The sequence below is a fragment of the Cryptotermes secundus genome, unplaced genomic scaffold, assembly GCF_002891405.2.
Source record: "Cryptotermes secundus unplaced genomic scaffold, Csec_1.0 scaffold414, whole genome shotgun sequence".
NCBI classification, from domain to species: domain Eukaryota; kingdom Metazoa; phylum Arthropoda; class Insecta; order Blattodea; family Kalotermitidae; genus Cryptotermes; species Cryptotermes secundus.
In genome coordinates, this window is record NW_019743151.1 from 230257 (window position 1) to 249046 (window position 18790).

General features: G+C 38.3%; 1 protein-coding gene across 1 annotated transcript in view; it reads left to right on the forward strand.

Annotated features, from left to right (window-relative positions):
• Positions 1-14747, forward strand: part of LOC111873859 (transmembrane protein 214-B) — a 73151-nt gene extending 58404 nt beyond the window's left edge. Inside the window, exons 9-13 of the mRNA XM_023868896.1 lie at positions 5426-5546; positions 8497-8593; positions 8749-8917; positions 10392-10543; positions 14229-14747. Coding sequence (XP_023724664.1) covers positions 5426-5546; positions 8497-8593; positions 8749-8917; positions 10392-10543; positions 14229-14355 — 666 coding nt within the window. The 3' untranslated portion in view covers positions 14356-14747. The remainder of the gene's footprint in view (positions 1-5425; positions 5547-8496; positions 8594-8748; positions 8918-10391; positions 10544-14228) is intronic.
• Positions 14748-18790: the final 4043 nt, after the last annotated feature.

The window sequence follows — 18790 nt, forward strand, 5'->3', positions numbered from 1 at the left end:
TGAATGTTTGCCGCGACTTGAAGAGTGAAGTGCAGAACGATCCAGAATTTCTTAAAAGAATTGTGACTGGCGATGAGTCTTGGTGCTACGGGTACGATCCAGAATCAAAGCAATCATCAAGCCAGTGGAAAACTCCAACTTCACCACGACCGAAGAAAGCGCGTCAAGTGCGATCCAATGTGAAAACAATGTTGATTTGTTTTTTTGATGTGAATGGCATTGTCCACAAAGAGTTCGTTCCGCCAGGACAAACAGTGAACCAACATTTTTACCTGGATGTGTTACGAAGATTACGAGAGAGTGTGCGACGAAAACGGTCCGAAATGTGGAGAAATGGGAACTGGTTGCTTCACCACGACAATGCTCCAGCCCACACAGCTTTGACGGTCCGACAGTTTTTGACAAGCAACAACATGGTGATTGTGCCTCATCCACCTTACTCACCCGACCTGGCTCCGTTGGACTTTTTTTTTGTTTCCACGGATGAAGAGAAGTCTGAATGGAAAGCGATTCCATGATGTGGATGATGTCAAAGAAAACACGCTAATCGCCAAAGGGTTGAAACAGGAACGCACATAACAGAGCACCACAGACAAACCACTTAACTCAGACTGACACCAGCTCACTAACAATCGCGGGAAACCCCCAGCTAACACCACCTAGCAGTACAACTCGTAACTACAAAGCATGCCCGTGCAACAGGTCGGTTCCGGTTATTTTTGGGTCCCCCCTCATATATATGTATCTGTTTTTGTCTTATCTCTGATTTAATAGGTTGATAGACCATGTCCTGTCATTGATTTTATAATATTTTCTTCTTTTAGAATTTGTCTATTAGTATTGGCTTCTATTTTGAGAGTACTCTGATTTTATGGACTCCAGCTGTCAAACTATGCGTGGCCGTAGGTGCAAGGCCTCGTTTGTGGAATTGTTTAATATTTGTCTTAACTCCTGGTGGTTTGCGTTGTGTTTTGTTTATATATCCTGTCTTGTGTTGGTTCTGGTGTTCAGAGGTAGGGACTAGACCTACCAATTGAGCCAAAGTGAGTAGAAGTTTAACTGAGGACAGAGACAGTCCAATTTCTGAAACGTTTTAAAATAAAAACATTAGAATGGATAATGTCCAGAAAGCCATTAATTATACGTACATAACAGTCTGTAATTGTAGTTTTTAATTGCAGGCCTTTCTCAGTTGGTCATAAGCTGTTCTTGTACAACTTCTTTCCATGATTACTGTTCATTCCGGATCACTGTTCTTTTCATATTAAACTATACACTTTTTTTACTACTCATACGGCAGTGCAAATCTTCGAGGTGCAAAAGAGGGAAGGTTAATATTGTTTATATGTGCCATTTTCTTCAGTGTTGTGAGCATTACTATTGAGATAAATTGAAGAGGCTGTTGATGAGATTTGAGGTTTCCATGGGAGTGAAAATTGGACATTGTTAATTTGGTCTTTCTTTTCATAATGTAGCAGTAATATCGGAGATACTGATAAAGGAAAGGACTCAGTATTTTATAAATACCGTGATGATTTCAGCAAAAAATATTCATAGACATAGGAAATCCTTCATTCTGTCATTTCATAACTAAAATATTTGTACACAGTAGATCTCTTCTGTTAGTTTTAGGAATGATTGCTCTGGTAGGTGTTCCTACGTTTACTGCATAATTTACTTTCTCAGTTTGTTTGAATTCTGAAACATCGATTTATTGTTTGATATACAATACCTGATTTTTGTTTTTGTCCTGTTAGAATGCCTGCTGGTGTATGTGGTGCTTGTCATCGCATTTATGATGAGAATCAGTCTGTTGAATGTATCGGACCTTGCGGGGCACATTATCATTTGAGCTGTGCAAAAATTGATGCCAGTGAACGTGAATTCTTTATTGCCGATGGACATTCTGTTTACAAATGTCATAATTGTACCAGACGAGGAAATAACGATGTGTGTGTAACACCTGTTGCAAGTCATCATAAAGTTAAAGAAGCAGAGTCCAGTCTATTGCCTGCTCAAGATAAACATGTTGAGAATAATTTAGAATGTTTGGTAATAGACAAACTGAATACTTTAAAAGAAAATGGTGATTCCATGTTACTCCAAATGAAGGAACTTTTAAATGGCCTGGAGCAAATTTCTGCTGACATAAGTTTATTAAGAAGTGATAACGTGGTACTCAAGAGTCTGCTAACTGAATTTTTAGAACAAAATGAGGCACGTTCATGTGTGAAGCCAAGTAACATGATTTCTTTAGCAGAATATATCCAGTCTTCATCTAAAACTGGAAGTAATTATACAGATGAGCCCTTTCAGAATACTTTGGCAGCTGAAGATCTCTGTTTCAAAATTTCCCATAAAAGAATTAGGTTGCAGAGGTCACAATTTTCATCACCAATAAGTAAATCAGCAGAGAAGATGCCCAAGATTGAAGCTCACTCTAACTCTGGAGTGTCAGCTAGTGTCCTGAACACTAAGTTGATGAAGGTTTTACCTGATGTAAAGGCAGATGAGGTAAACAAATTGTTAAAATCTTACAATTAGAAAATTTAAATGTACAGAATTAAGGACTGTTGCAGTTTTTCACACCATAACTCCATAGTACTTTTTTTTCCTGTGCTTTGGATGGCCAAGAAATTTCTTGCTCATCATCACTGTGTACAGAAAAGCCACTGTTTTCTTCCATTTTACTAGTAAATAAATTTCATGTTCAAGGAATGATTTTTATTCTTGTATTATTGAAAATTAATGTATAGGGTAATCAGTTGAAATCAAAATGTGCTGCTTGGAATGGTGTGGCTCTGATTTCAGTGCATAACTGTAGAGGGGTCACAGGTGGTTTCCAAGCCTGTTACACTGAATACTCCAATGGAACATAATTGGTTGCTGTTGTAAAAAAGGTTATATATATTTACTCTGTTTTATAAAAACTGCTAGAAACAATCCCCTTCTGCCTTCAGGCATGTCTTGTAGCACATAATGAAGCTTCTATAACACATTCTGAAGTTCTGAAGCAAAGAATTCATTGCACACGTAGAGCACACCACACAGCTTCTGTGGACAGTGTAGTGACACTTGTTGAATGGCATGTGGATTTCCTTCACTCCATATTGACATAGTCACTGTGGTAAGGCCTCATTGGTTATTAGTAGAACCTGTAGACCCATGACTTCTTCATGCAGATTTTGCAGCAGTGAGTTGCAAAAGTATATTTGTGTTGCATAGTCTGGTTGTTAAAGCTCATGCATATATCTTATTTCATACAGAGAAATTTGTCACAAACGGTACCCCATTATCACTACTTCTGACAAACATCAATACACACTGTTTTTTAGGAACTTGTTCTTGGTTGTTTATACAGATGACCAACCTATGAATGCACTTTTTATGGGGTTTCTTTCTTAGGAAGAATTTGACCATAGAAACTCACTGTTAATTTGATACCTCCTCGTAAGAGTAACAAATTCAGACCTCAACATCAATATCTATGAGCAAGCAGAACTTAGACATGTGCCCACTCTCTCTCTCTCTCTCTCAGTAGGTTTGTAGGTTTGTTTGTTTCAAGAATGAATCGCTGTCATATTGATTACAGACTGAACATAGTGTATAGTCTGTTTATGGTGTTGGTAGGTTTCTTATTTACTTTCATTACCTTGGTCATGTCAGCAGACAGAACATACAGAATGAAGAAAATCTTCGTGCCTAGCATGATGTATAGGTGATGTGGTGTGCTGTAAATGTGTGATGTATTACTTGTCTCAAAACTTCTGAATGTGTTGCAAAACTTGTGTATACATGCTGCAAGGCATGCTTGAAGGCTGAAGGGGGCCAGCCCAGCAGTTGTTACAAAATCAGTAAATATCTGTTGCCTTTATCCAGAAATTATTAATGAAGTTTTGTTTAAGTAAAAAGTCAGTGCTCAGTGCAGGGGGACAGCTTGTGCTATTCCCTTTACGATCACAGTAAATAATCACAGCAAACAGCATGCCTCTGCCTCAGTTGAGCACTGTCTAATCAATTGAATTAAAGGAAATTCAGTTCTATTTTAATTTTTCTGTTGATCGATATTGGTACAACCATTGAATATAGAAAAGTAAAATATACAAGACAGTACAATATTAATTAATAATGATAAATAAATAAGACATGCAATCATTAAAAGATTTTGTCAAAAAAAAAATAAAAATAATAGAACACTATAAATACTGATACTATGATGTTAGTATTACCGTCAGAAATACTTATCTAGTTTTATGCATAAAAATTCATCCACAGTATAAAAAGAATGCTCATGCAAATACTTTTTTAAAGCTTTTAATATCACATGCCAAGTCCTTAATGTCAGGTGGAAGATGGTTATACATCTTAACGCCTGCATAGGCAGGACTTTTATGAAACATTGTCAAGTGAGTCATTACTTGAAAAAAATTAGAATTATTCCTGGTATTAAAATTATGAATTTCAGAATTTTGTCAAAACAGTGATTTATTGGTAACCATAAACAGAGCCAAGGAGAATATGACTGAGATGCTAGAGGTAGTATATTTATAATTTTAAAAAATTGTCTGCAAGAATCCCTGGGTCTTGCTTCCATTAGTATTCTAACCATTTTTTTTGGAGTTTGAAAATATTCGCCCTGTGGGAAGAAGTTCCCCAGAAAATTAATCCATATGTTATACGTGTAACTGAGTGAAAGTAAGCATGATAGATTATCTTTAGGGAATGTAAAGATAAGAAAGGTCTGATTACTCTTGCAATATAACATGCTTTGTTTAATTTGGAAGCCAACATATCGGTGTGACTCTTCCAAGACAGAGTATTGTGAAGTACTAGCCCAAGAAACTTTAATTCAGTAGTACTGGCAATAATTTTGTTGTTATATATAATTTGTATTTTGGAATTAATATCTTTAGAGTGGAATCCCATACAATAGGTTTTGTCCAGATTTAATGGGAGTAAATTTGCCTTAAACCATTTCATCACACTAGTGAAGACTGACTTCAAGTTATTTCCTAGTACAGTATTGTTTTGATTACTGATGATTATGCTAGTATCATCTGCAAATAATGTTTGGGGGTTTACATTTACATTCAGATATTTTATAGGTAAAGGTAGGTCATTGATATATCGTTATATAATGTTGGAAAACTTACATTTTCATTTCTGTGAGAGTTATAGTGTGCTGCTTTATGTAATATTGAATGTACTTAGTTATAAACTTAACTCCAAATTAAGGCCAATTTATTGGTTTGACAATAAATTGTTACCATGGCCACAGAGAATCATTGTGCTGTGATGAACCTTTGGGTTCCATAAAATGCTGGGATATTCTTGAGTAGTTACAGAATTGGTGGCTCCTCCAGAAGGGCTCGGGTCCATGAGTAAGTAATGTTAATTATTCTGGAAATTCATATTTTTGTTGTAGGAACTTCTAAAGAAAATGACTGTATCAAGAACATTCCCGTGGAAAACTGGAAATTTTCTCTTGCTATTGGTGATAGTTGGACTTCTGGCATATGACATCAGGAAGCATGGATCATTCCAGTGTAAGTTTTTTATTTACGTATATTGATTGAAGACAAAATGGCATAAGGTTTAGGCACTTACCAGTCATTGGCTTCTGTCACATAAAAGAATGATAGTGATCATTCTGGAATGTGTCATGGTGTTGATTATACTAGTGTTTGCTGACATACTAAATATGAACAAGGAAACTGTTACCAATTATCAATAGAACCTCCGTCGAGTGTAACAATATATATTCTTGTCACCATTTTCTTACATTTGCCTTACATGTTTCGGCTCACAAAGAGCCATCATCAGAGGCAACCACAACAAAAACATGGAAACACTTGCACTGCTCAACAATCACAATATACAGTTTTTTGTGGAAGATGTTACACGTATCGGAGCGTAAAACACAACAACATCCAGTACCCCGAGTGCGGGTATCCCATTTGCATTTAAAATATCACCCACAAAGCGGGTCGTTAATGTTAAAATTAAAGTTAAAACCGTCCAAGTAAAATATTCAGGTTCCTCTTAGTGGATAGTCCCAATGGGGGAGGCGTCAGCACGAGGTTGTGTGGGCTGCAAAGATATTGTATTACGTTAGGTTTTATCTATTATAATATATTTAACGTTGAATATTAAATAATATTTGATGCTGGCCTTACCTTGTGGTCGGTTGTGTCCGACGCGTAGTGTATTGTGTAGTGCAGTGGAGAGGCCACGTCGATGTTATTTAAAGCTATGTGTATCGTGACGTGGTGGGGGGTGTGTGTGTACAAGTGGTAATGAGGTCAAATATGCTGTTCTGAGTATTGATTTCTTTTGCCTGTTTTTGCTCATCTATCAATTTGTTGTCCTTGAAGTGGCGGTAGATTTGATATTCTTCTTTTATATTCATTAATTTTCCCTTCCTAGCAGGAAACTGTTATTTAGTATAATTATTCACTTCATAGAAGAGCACCCTTTTTGATTAGCTATATTGATCAAAATATTTCACACTTTTTATGGAATGTGAAAGTTTATTACATTACTCATATCAACCTGCTGCTGGGCTGTGACAGTTGAAATCTCACATTCAGTTTTTAAGACCCATTTTTAATCCTCATAACTATCTATATGCAAATTGGTTTCTTCCTGTCATGTTTTCTGACTAAAATCGTATATGCATTTCTCCTCCTCTTGTGCATGCTACATGTTCTGGCTCAATCTTCATGATTTGGTCATGCTATTAATAATACTTGTTGCTGTATTTGGCTAAAGTCAAACAAGCATCCATTAGCGTGTAGTGTGGTATTTGTCTTAGTCCACATCAAAAAATAATCTCCTTTTGCTGCATCATTCAGCGTCATTCACTGAGCTGTAAAAATATAGTTTTGTTAAGTTTTCCCCACTCAATATTTTTACCTTAGAGTTGTAATATTGTATGAAAGCGGTGAGAAAATAATATGCAGTGGAAGGGTTAGTGGTGATGATATTTACTGAAATTTTGAAGCATCATAGGATAATGATCAATGAATTTAAAAGGGTATAGAAGGAAATGTTTATGGCCTGATTTAAGGAATTTGCCTGTAGAGACCAAGAAAAATTGTGTAATCCTCAGAATAACAGGTTTCTGGGCTGAGTTTTGAACCCATGATCTTCTGAGTGTGAAGCTGAACTCAAAAGTGAAAACACTTGTAATAAATTTGTATATGTTCATCATTTGAACTTGTTTCAGAGCTAGGTACGTTGATTCAAAGCCCTTGAAATTTAAAAAGACATTGTAAGGTGAGTGGAGCCATGGGAAGACCTTTTTGGAAAGCAAAGTTGGTCAGAATATATATAACCCCCCCCGCACCAGGTCAGTATTTGGATAAGATACAGTTACTGTGTTGATAGTAACAATAAGGGAAATATGTGATGGCTACAGCTGAATTCTGCCCAGAGACCAGCTATCGTGATCGACAGACTTCATGGTTGTTCTCAGTCCTTGCAGGCAAATGGTATCTCAAATTAGGCCATTGCTGCTTCCTCCCACAACCTTCTCAGTTCAGTATTCCTTATTCGTATCATGGGATGCTATACAGTAATGAGTTAATAACTGCATCGTTGAGTGAACCGTACCATGGCTGCAGTTGGAACCTGAAAAATGTAAAACTGGACAAAACAAACTTTTTCCCTCCCAAGTAGAATTATCTTGAATGCCCTCTTGATGGCTCATGAGGAGGCATACCGATATAAAGAATGATTTGAAAGATGCCTGATTTATGCTACAAGATGATTCTGTTTTTGAAGCGTATGAGAATTCCATGTTTATGTGGTGTGACCTCAACTGATAGGTTAGCTATCTAGTCACTTCTTGACAGCCAGTAAATGAAAATTAGTGGATCTATACAAAAAATAATACTGTGTTTGTGAATCTTCATAGTGCTTTTTGTTACAATGCAGGGTCCTAAAATGAAATTAAATATGAAAGTTTTAACAAAAAGCATAGGTGCACTGAAGTAGAGATTTTAAATCTGTCTATCTAGTGGCATGCTGGACTTCTAAATTCTCTATACTGCTACAGTGAACATTGAAACATTGCAACATTGAAAGGTTAACACATGGGATTTGTAGGAATTTCTGTGCAGTAGCAAGGTAGACTCTGAGTTCTGCTCAGAACTCCATGGTGTATGAGTATCATTATATAATAAGGCTGTATAGTAGCTGAAAAAAGTAGTGAACTTTAAGATTGGTGGCTTGTGGCTTTTTGGAATAACCGGTTCATTGTAGAAACACAAATTTTCAGACAGACTGGATGAGTATTCAAGGGCTTCTTTGTCCAAATATTTTAAATACAATAAATTTAAAAGTGGTTTAAAATTGTTAAGTAAGTGATGTAACAATGAGAATTTTCTGAAGTATTTTATTGAAAAATCTTTAGCACTATGTGGAATGTTACCTTCTTGAATGAACTCTCTGAAGGTAGTAAATGTCAGTAATTTATAATTCTGTTTATTTCAGCATCAAGTACAGGCCGCTTTCTGAATGACATTGGCGCTCTCCAGTATGGTGAACATGCATGGGCAAAAACAAAATTTTATTCTAATAAATCTTATCGGTAAGTGTAAAATTATACTTTGGGTTGGGAAATAAATGCAACAGAGTCTGATATGTAGACTTAAGTATTTAAGGAAAAACAATTAACGCTCAAATATTAATCCCCAGAATTAGGGTGAGAGTATAAATAATGGATATAAATTTACCTCTTTTCAGTTGGGCTGAAGAAAATATTCCACATTATTACAAGACAGTTGGTGACCATGCCAAACCATATATGGAATTGGCATGGGATGTTTGCTTGATAGTAGGTCACCAGTTGCACAACATGTATGGAAATATTCATGCATATGTCGAGGAAAAGGCACCTACAGTTATTGAATGGGTAAGTCACTTAAACTTTTTTTCCTAACTCATTCACCTCTGTCTTTAATGCAACTTCAAACTGTTCACAGGCCCTGTTTCATTTCAAATGACATCAGTTGATACATGTTTCGGCCCTGCATGGCCACCTCCACGCATTTGTTCACAGCACACTGCACTAGATCATAAGTCAATGTATTTCCACTTTGTTTGCCACTAAAATGTTTGTTTGAGAATAACAATCTCTCCCACATTATTTTCCTCTTGCAGCGTCCATGTTTGTGCCCCCTTCTCACTAGTTGGGTCTGTCCCTTGTATTTTCCAGTCTCAAACACATTTTAGCGCTAATAATATTGTCACATGTTGGGTGTATAACGCGCGACAAATAACTTCATGCCTTATTTGATATAGAGAATTTATTGCAGATTCTACTCTCACAATTACACAATTTACAATCTCTCAATTACTGCCATCAGCAGTATCACAAATACTAGACTGCAATTAACTGGTCACTCTCTCCCTAGTAACTGGCTAATCACTCACTACTGAATCGTGTTCGCTGCTCCTTATTTAGCCTCGGCATGGACAACACAGAAAACAGTTACATAATAGGTGCCGCTGTTGCCTGACGCCATGTTTACCGGTTGCCTAGCAACAGTTGTTGCATGGGCTTCCCTGTTGCGTGACGCCGTGTTGCTGGGCAACGCTGCCGAGAGTTGTTTATTGCTGCATAGCAACCGCGGTGTCCCCTGTTATGTCACCGCAGAGGAGGGGGACAGGGTGTTTACCAAGCATTGCGCTGTCACGTCACAATATGCAGGAGCATGGAAATTCATTGACTTATAACCTGGTGCGATGCAACAGTTTCAAAAAGTGAACAAGTGCCCGAAGATGGCCAAGTAGGGCAAAGCATGTAGCAATTGATGTGATTTTAATGCCATTTTAAATTAAAGAAAGATTGTGAACAGTTTGAAGTTGCATTAAAGACAGAAATGAATGAGTGAGTGATACATCAATGCAGCAGGATGCTCAAATACAATTTTTTTTTTCCTAACCACTGCACATATAATGCCTTACTGAATTTATCCCTGTATATTTAATCTTGAATATTTATATTTTCCTTTTCTATGAATATTCATGAATTTATTTTCAGTTTCCTTAATTTTTTTTGCACCCACAGTGCGCTCAGGCCGTGAACCTTGTTGATTAATACTGATCATCTGACCTGTTATGGTTCCTAAATGTAAGCAGTGGACTGAACATGTAGTCTTATATATAGACACCTTATGGAAGGTGGCCACTTCAAACACTGAGATGGAGAAGGGAGGATAACATTAAAATCAGTCTTTGAGTGATGTGTTGTGAGGTTGTGAGCTACACTCAGCTTTCTGAGGAGTTGGAAGTATTAGTATTGGCAAAACTGAACTTTTGGGTTCTTTTGCTACACACATTCCCTTGTTTCTGCATCTCTATAGTAATTACTTGCTTTCTTCCAGATTGACTTCCATGCTCCATCATTATTGGATAGAGTGAAGGTACATTCCACTGAAGCCTGGGAATTGATAAAGCAAAATGCTTTAATTCTGTGGCAGTTTTTTCTTCGTTACTCGGACATGGGAATTGAATGGCTCAAAACCAATGTTTTTGTGTAAGTGTAAATGAACTTATCACTGACAAATACTGGGTAATTACAGGGGCATATCCTAAATATTCTCTTCTAATTTTATATAAGTGTGACACTTTATATTGCCTTTAGCTCAAATTAAGGATTTTGCCGTTTATATCATGGTTCTCTCACAGACAAGAATGGAAACTGTGGAGCAGAAATTTACTGCAGTATGTTTAGATTTTATATGCCTCGTGGACAACATGCCACTCACTTCGATGGTGAGATAGAGGTAATGAACACTGCATTAATACAGCTCTTTGTCAGAATTGAGTCCTTCCATAGGGCTATATTCAGTGACTGAATTTCAACAATACAGTCAGTAGCAAAATTTGATGCACTTTCAAGTAAAAGGGTTACAGAAATCCATTCATCCATTAAATTGTGGAAAGGCATTCAAAAAGATATAAAATTTCAGTGGATGCCATCCCATTATGGTGTTGCGGGTAATTAACCTTTAAGGGACGAGTGTCATACATATATGCATCAAGCAGCAACCCATGTTGGCCGAATGTCTTATATATATATATATGACCCAGGACACGTGCAATCTTTGGGAGTGCTGACAGTTTGATCTTGGGTTTGAAACCAAAACAGACCCACGCAAGGTCATGTCAGAGGTTCATAAGTTAGTTCTGAACAATGAAATCGTTTATCTCGGTCCTGGTTTCGAAAATATTTACACATTTATATATGACTGTTTATGACCTGGTCAGCCAAATATAGCCCAGCTTTGTTCTGAGAACCGAAAAGGAAATATTCGTTGGTGCTTGCAGATCAGCGCTTCCAGAGCTTTCTAGGAAGTGACATATTATCAGATAGGAAGTCAGTGTTGGATTGTGTAATATTTCTTTATCACCTCAGACTGTCATATTTCTTTTTATATTATTTTGTGTCTCGGAAGAGGTATAAACCCACTGAGCCAGTATTACTTTGTGAGTAAAAGGCATCTTCGTTACTGTGACTTTCGGTATCACTGTCAGACTGGCACCTTTACGACTACTATTAGTTATTATTTTTTATTGCTAGTGGGGTGGGACTAAGTCCCTTGTACTGCTGCCACTTCTGGCCTGTTGTACCATACTATTACAGTTACTTTGCATCACTATTTTTCAAGTCTTTGTCAATCAACATAATTTATTCGATTTTGCTGGAAACCCCCCTCCCCCAAGATGGAACCTCAGAAACATGGCCGATATTCCAAATTTCTCGATGCAGAAGAACTGGAGGAAATATTGATGGAAGAGGAATCTGATGAAGAGTTAGAAGATATCAATGAGTTCATTGACCCTCGAGCAAATATGTTGTCTTTGTCGTCATCATCATCAGACGAGGCAGAGGAAATGGAAATTAGGTTTCGTGATAGAAGACCCAGGGATTCGCCAAAGGTAGTAGACTTCACTTGTCCTCCGAGTGGAATCAACAGATCAGCTGCTCCCAATATAAATGCACAGTCCTCTCCTTTTTCCATTTTCATTCTGTTTTTCCAACAAATATTCCAAATCTTGTTACAAGAAACCAATAGATATTTCCACCAATTTATGGCATGCCAAGATGCTCCAGGCCCTTCTGTTCAACCGCCTGACATTACAATTGAAGAGATATATAACTTTTTGGCAATAATTATTCAAATGGGCCACGATCAATGGGACACCCTCAAAGATTATTGGTCAAGAGATGAGCAATACTACACTCCATTCTACCGTAACACCATGGTACGAGACTGTTTCTTCCATATTTTGAGATTCATACATTTTGAAAATAATGAAGCTCCAAATCGAGATGACCCAGAGTGTGATAGGCTCTGGAAAATTAGAAAAATTTTTGACAATCCCAACAACAAATTTTGTGAACTTTACAATCCAGCAGAACTTTTGCTGTTGATGAAGTCATAGTGTTGTTCAAAGGAAGAGTGATTTTTTGTCAGTATATTCCAAAGAAATTCAAAAGATTTGGTATAAAAATTTACAAGCTTTGTGATTTTTTTGGGTATACTTATGACATGACAGTTTATTTGGGCAAACAAAGGCAACTTGCGACAGAAGAGATTACATCAACACATGGCATTGTTCTCCAGCTAATTCGAAGAGTAGAAGGCTTGGGACACAAAATTTACATGGACAATTATTTCAGTTCTCCTGCTTTATTTGACGATCTTTTAGACAGGAAAATAAATTCGTGTGGCACCGTTCACAATGATAGGCGTGGAATGCCACAAGAAATTCGGCCAAAGTCAATGAAATTGAGAAAAGGGGATATTGTTACAAGAGTCAAGGGGCATTTAAGTGTTGTTCGTTGGAAAGACGAGCGTGATGTGTATGTTCTGATGAATTTGCACCCTCCTTCATTGGAAGGCAACTTCAGAGATGAATCTGGCCATGCTGTCAAACCCCATGTAATTGAAGACTACGATGGGCTCTGTTGATAAATCTGGCAGGATGGTAAACAGTTATGGCATTGCTAGGAGGAAATGGAAGTGGACAAAGAAATTGTTTTTCCACCTTTTAGATATAACTATTCTACGTGCATATCTATTACACAAGTCATGTGGAAAAATGACACACAAAAAGTTCCACGAAATATTGGTGTGGGATTTGATTCTTCAATCGCATGAGCGCATGAGGTGAATATCAAGGTCAGTGGCATTTTTTGGGGGAGGCCAAGTTCATCTGGGGCCCGACTGAGTTGACTGGAGGTGAAACTTTCACAACACTGGCCAACCAAAGGAAAACAAAGACGTATTTGTTCTCAAAATAAGAAGCGCAGAAGCACGTTCTACTACTGTAAAAAGTGTGACATTGTGCTATGTGTGGTGGACTGCTTCGAGAAGTGACACAGTTCAAACTTGTGTACAGTCTGAACAAAATATTATTGTATATAGTGTGATTATATTTACAATATCACCATGATTCAAGATTGAAGAAAAAACAATGGGTAAGTCCTTTGGAATTTCATAACATATATAATAAAGATTATATTTTGCATTTCATGACAAATTAATCACAGTTAATTTTCATTTGTAAAATTTGCTCTTTTATGTATATGTAGAAAATGTTATTGTCTTTCAGGTTCTTTTTAGTTCATATTTCTATGTTGCATTGAACGGAAAATATGCATTTTTTTTAGAAAGTTTGCAATGATAATTAATTAGGGTCATTTAAATTCTGGCCGTACATTAAAGGTTAAATAGCAGATTACATACCAAAGAAGGGAACAAAGGTCAGTTAACATCTGCATATAAACAGACATTCACTCTGCCAAATTGAGAAAATAGGAGCATTAAAGCTGACTTATTAGAATATTATGTCATTCAAAGACAGCATAAATCATATGACAAAAGAGAATTATAATTGTGATTTTCCAAGAGGAGCTGCTGTGTGACTTTCTGCTTAATCACTGGCCACGATTGTTTAGGAGCTCATATACACAGGCTGTTGATTTATCCATGCCATTGTGTTTTATGCAGTGAGAAATACTCAATAATGAATAAAGACCATCTTCAAAATGAGAATAATATTGCGAAAACATATTGGACTTCTAGAAGGAGAATGGAATTCCTCCAAGTGCCTAAGCATGTGGTGGTGGCAGCACCACCGACAGCAACTATTGAAATCTCAGTGTTACCTACTGAAGAAATAAATGGTTGTAAGTTCGTTTTATTTTGCAGTGGTAACTTGTCTCCAGAGAATCTTCAGAAGTACTCTATGGAAGCACTGAACACCACACAGGTCTACGCTGCATGGACATACGATTGGGTTCGTCAAAAAGTGCAAACATTATCAAAGATTCAGTGACTTAGAGTGAGGTGGGGCTCTTTGGTTATTAAAACTTCTAGACAATATTGCCCCAGTCTTATTTCTCAGATTTAAAGTATCATAAGAACACAATGCATTCAGGTGAATATAATTTTCATTTTATAGATATATGCATGATTTTAAAGTAATACTGTGTAGGGAACTTGTAGGTTGTACTGTATATTGGAAGCTAAACAAGGTTAATGTAATTATATACATACATATATGTGTAAATGTTGTAGTTATACAAATGGTTTTTGTCATTTAGGTGTATTATTGTTTGTGTGAAGGCAGAAAAAAATACATGAATGCCAATACCCACTGTATTCCATTTAATGTGAGGTGATGTAATATGCAGTTTCTTTTTTGTGAGAAATAAAGCCTTTTATTTATATTATTCTTTCCATAACAGTAGTTTTGTAATCAGACAGTAGAGGTGTCAAGGTTCTTCCAAGGACACAGTAATTGTTTCTGTGTACTCTAGTCACAGCAAGAAACCTTTAAATATATAGGAACCTATACTTTGCAATATCCAAAATTTTAGGGAGGCAGAAGTTGGTCTTAAGTACCACCTTCCATATGAGATTGCTCCCTCTTAAAATATGGAATCTTCCAAAAAAAAATATCAATACTAAAGTTGGCAAGGTTTGAATTTCAGGAAAAGTCTACATTCTGAATTTAAATATCACTTTTCAAACATACGTGTCAGTGCTAACATGTTTCATCAAAACTATGACACAGAAAGATAATACGTAACATGTCCACAGAGTAAGTTTCCCACTTGTCCCACAGCTAGCAAACCTTATATTGCGCGAGGCAACTGTGCGTACGTGATAGAGCAATGATGTAGCATGGCACATGCACTAACGGAATTTCCCACGTTCCCACAGTAGCATCATTGCAGCTGTTAAAGAAGGAGGCTCCTATTACAGCTCCCGCCGACTGGAAATGCAGTCAGTGATGAAGTTTTTGAATGCACAGAGCATAGCACTGATCAAAATTCATCGTCGCCTGTGCCAGGTCTGTGGGCCTAAAGTCATGAGCAAGCAGGTGGTGCGTCGCTGGTGCAGACAATTTTCAGCAGGTCGACAAAGTGTGCATGATGAGAAGCGCAGTGGGCAGCCATCCATCATTACAGACGACCTGGTGGAGCTTGTGCGGGAACACATTATGGAGAATCGTCGCGTCACAGTTGCGGAACTCAGCAGTCATGTCCCGCAGATTTCCCGCACCTTGTTGCACGAAACTGTCACAGAGCACCTGTTGTTCAGGAAATTGTGCGCCAGGTGGATGCCAAAGCAACTGACACCAGAACACAAACAAAGCGCATGGAGTCAGCATTGACCTTTCTGCAGCGGTACCATGATGACGGCGATGAGTTTCTGGACCGGATCATCACAGGTGATAAAACGTGGATTGCACACATTACCCCAGAAACCAAGCAGCAGTCAATGCATTGGCGTCACAGTGGATCTCCCTGTAAGACAAAATTCAAGCAGACGTTGGCGCGGAAAGTGATGTGCACGGTATTCTGGGACAGACAGGGCGTTCTCCACATCGACTTCCTGACCAGAGGTGAGATGGTGAATGCTGAGCGTTACTGTGAAACACTGCAGAAATTGCGACGGGCCATTCAGAACAAGCGGCGCAGGATGCTTAGTGCCGGTATTGTCTTCCTGCACGATAACGCTAGGCCGCACACGGCTCGATGGACAGCAAGTCTCCTGCAGGAGTTCAGCTGGGAGGTGTTTAATCATCCACCCTACAGCCCGGACCTCGCTCCCAGTGATTTCCATCTTTTCCTACACCTCAAGAAATTCCTGTCCGGTGAGCGTCAGCGTTTTGAGAATGACAAGAGAGGTGAAGATGGTTGTCACACAGTGGTTCCAATCCCAGGCGGCAGACTTCTGTGACACAGGTATTCAAAAGTTGGTCCCACAGTATGACAAATGTCTCAGTTCCGGTGGCGATTATGTTGAAAAATAGCTGAACACTTGCTGTATCTGTTGCAATAAATATTTCCATGAAATTATGTTTTGTTTCTGTAAACGGCCCCAGGGAAACTTACTTTGTGGACGAGCCTCATATAAAATAAGGTGCATTAATTAAAGAACACAGATAAAAGATCGTTCTGTGCACAGTCCAGTCCATGTTTCACCATCACCATTTTTGTTCATTACCTGGCTATGTTGTCCATCCACACATAGAATGTCATCTTCTGTTCATCTATACTGTTTAATTTACAGCACTTCTTGAATCTAAGGACAGCTGATTCATCAAGATGCCTTTCCATGCAGTCTGTGTCCATTCCTCAAGCATTACTTCAGGCACATTTTGTTTTCCCCACTGGAGTTCATATGCAGTTTCCAGAGAGCAATGCCACAGTCAGTCTTTATGGTTTGTTAACTATTACATCCATAACCTGAAGCTGGGAGGTGAAGCCTCTAACCGTCTAGTGCGTTAAGGCCCTTTGCGTTGGGTGCCACTCCTTCTTACCGTCCTTCTCCGGCAGTCCTCTGAAGAGCCCTTTGGTTGCTGGTTGCATCTGCTCCTCTAGCCGTTCCCTCTCACCTGTGGTTACTTCGAGTTGGCAGGTTGCTGCTGCGTCCTTCCTATCCAGTTCTGTTTCCCATTTTGTTGTTCTGGTGGATAATAGTTTGCGGGGTATGGGTTATCGGAGTGCTGGGCGCCAGTAAGCTTACTGTCGGCTTACATTTCGGGGAAAAGGGGGGATGAACTGGAAACTACAGGTGCTAGGTACCGCGTTCTCACTGGAGCGATGAGATTCGGTCTCAGGGTGAATACGGGCCTCGTGTCAGCAGGAAAGAGAAGAGTGTTTTAGGTAGGCACTAACACACTGTTTAATTAGCCAATCTTGCTACACACGTACATGTATCAGCACTTGTTGCACTTCCTTAAAACACATGGAAATCTCTCAAACGTTGGCGACCGGATCCCTGGCTAGTTAGTTAGCGGCTGTTACTTTTAGCACAAACCCTAGAATTGCACTTTCACTTATATTTTTAGCACAAAGAAAATTTCACGTTAAATTTAGAAGAGTTATCCAGAGATTGTTCCTGCAAACACTTAAACATAATTTCGGCTGTACACTTGGAGGGTTGTTCAGAGACTCCTCTCGCAGACTGACCCTGCTTCGAAGCAAGAAATCTTCGCGGCTTCAGCTCCGCCTCCAAGTTACTACCCTAATTTCTGCCGATTGGAACAATTCGAATTTAGGGAGTTAACCATAATTCTCACTGCTCCAATCACATAACTTTAATTTGGGACTTTGGACCTTAAAGTCCTAATGTCGTTTTAGACAGCTGCCTGAAAAATTATACCAGTAGCTTGGGTTGCTGGCCTTCCCACTTGACTTATGGGGTTCAAAACTTGTCAAGTGTAACTTTACCAAAGGATCCCACCGTTCAACTTTCTAACTGAATTTCCAGGAAAACTCTGCAGGGTGCTTCCTGTCTGGTCTTTGTAGCAGTGAAGCAGGCCCTATTCTTGAAACCAAGAATCGGGCTAAGTCACCCTTGAGTGTTCCTTGCTACCTCTTGTGTATAATTACTCTAAAAAGAAATACTGATTACAAATAAAGATGGCGGTGTCAGTGGTACGGCTACAAGCCTATAGGTGTGATCAGTTGAGAAGTTTAATATTTCATATTTTTTGTTGCATGTTCCTGAAAAGAATCTTGAACAGACATCCACCCCTTCAAATATGTATGATAGCTTCTAGTTATCAGTTCAGACTTCCTTATGTATGATAGCTTCTAGATATCAATTCAGACTTCCTTTAGTCACTGAATCATAAATACTTAAGTCATTGAACCTTCCTCACTGCATTTATATATAATGCCACCAGAGGTGTTTGTCTTGTGTGGCTTCTTCCTTTTTAGAAAAAGCAAAGCTTCAGTTGGCATTACTGTTGTCCAGAATCTCTTATAGGTAGAAGTTTTACCAACACAGGGTTCAACCTTTAACATCAATTGTGGAGTTAAGAGGCATATCAGTAAACATAAGTGTTTCATCTGCATTTCCCACTAGACCTTGAAGGTAGTTGTGTGTTTCTGGCACAGAGTATGGTACATGCTGGGGATATGAAACGAATTTATTAGCAGAGTCTAAGAAGTTTCTGAGATAATGTTGTTAACCTATAGACATGCTATTTTGCTGCATACACTTGATCTACTCCAACACTTCTCTTGATGATATGTCACAGTATCACAGATGATGATGCCACATTCAAGGCTTTCATGTGTACTGTGACTTGAGAGATAGGGATTTTGGCACCTCATGTTGTATGTCTTGTCTGGAACTGGCATGCTTGATTTCTTTCCATTTCCTACAGGATCTGACATTTTCTTTGGTAATGCTGAATGCGTGTCACAGCACAGTTATTAGTTCCTTTTGCATATCATGGCCATTAATTT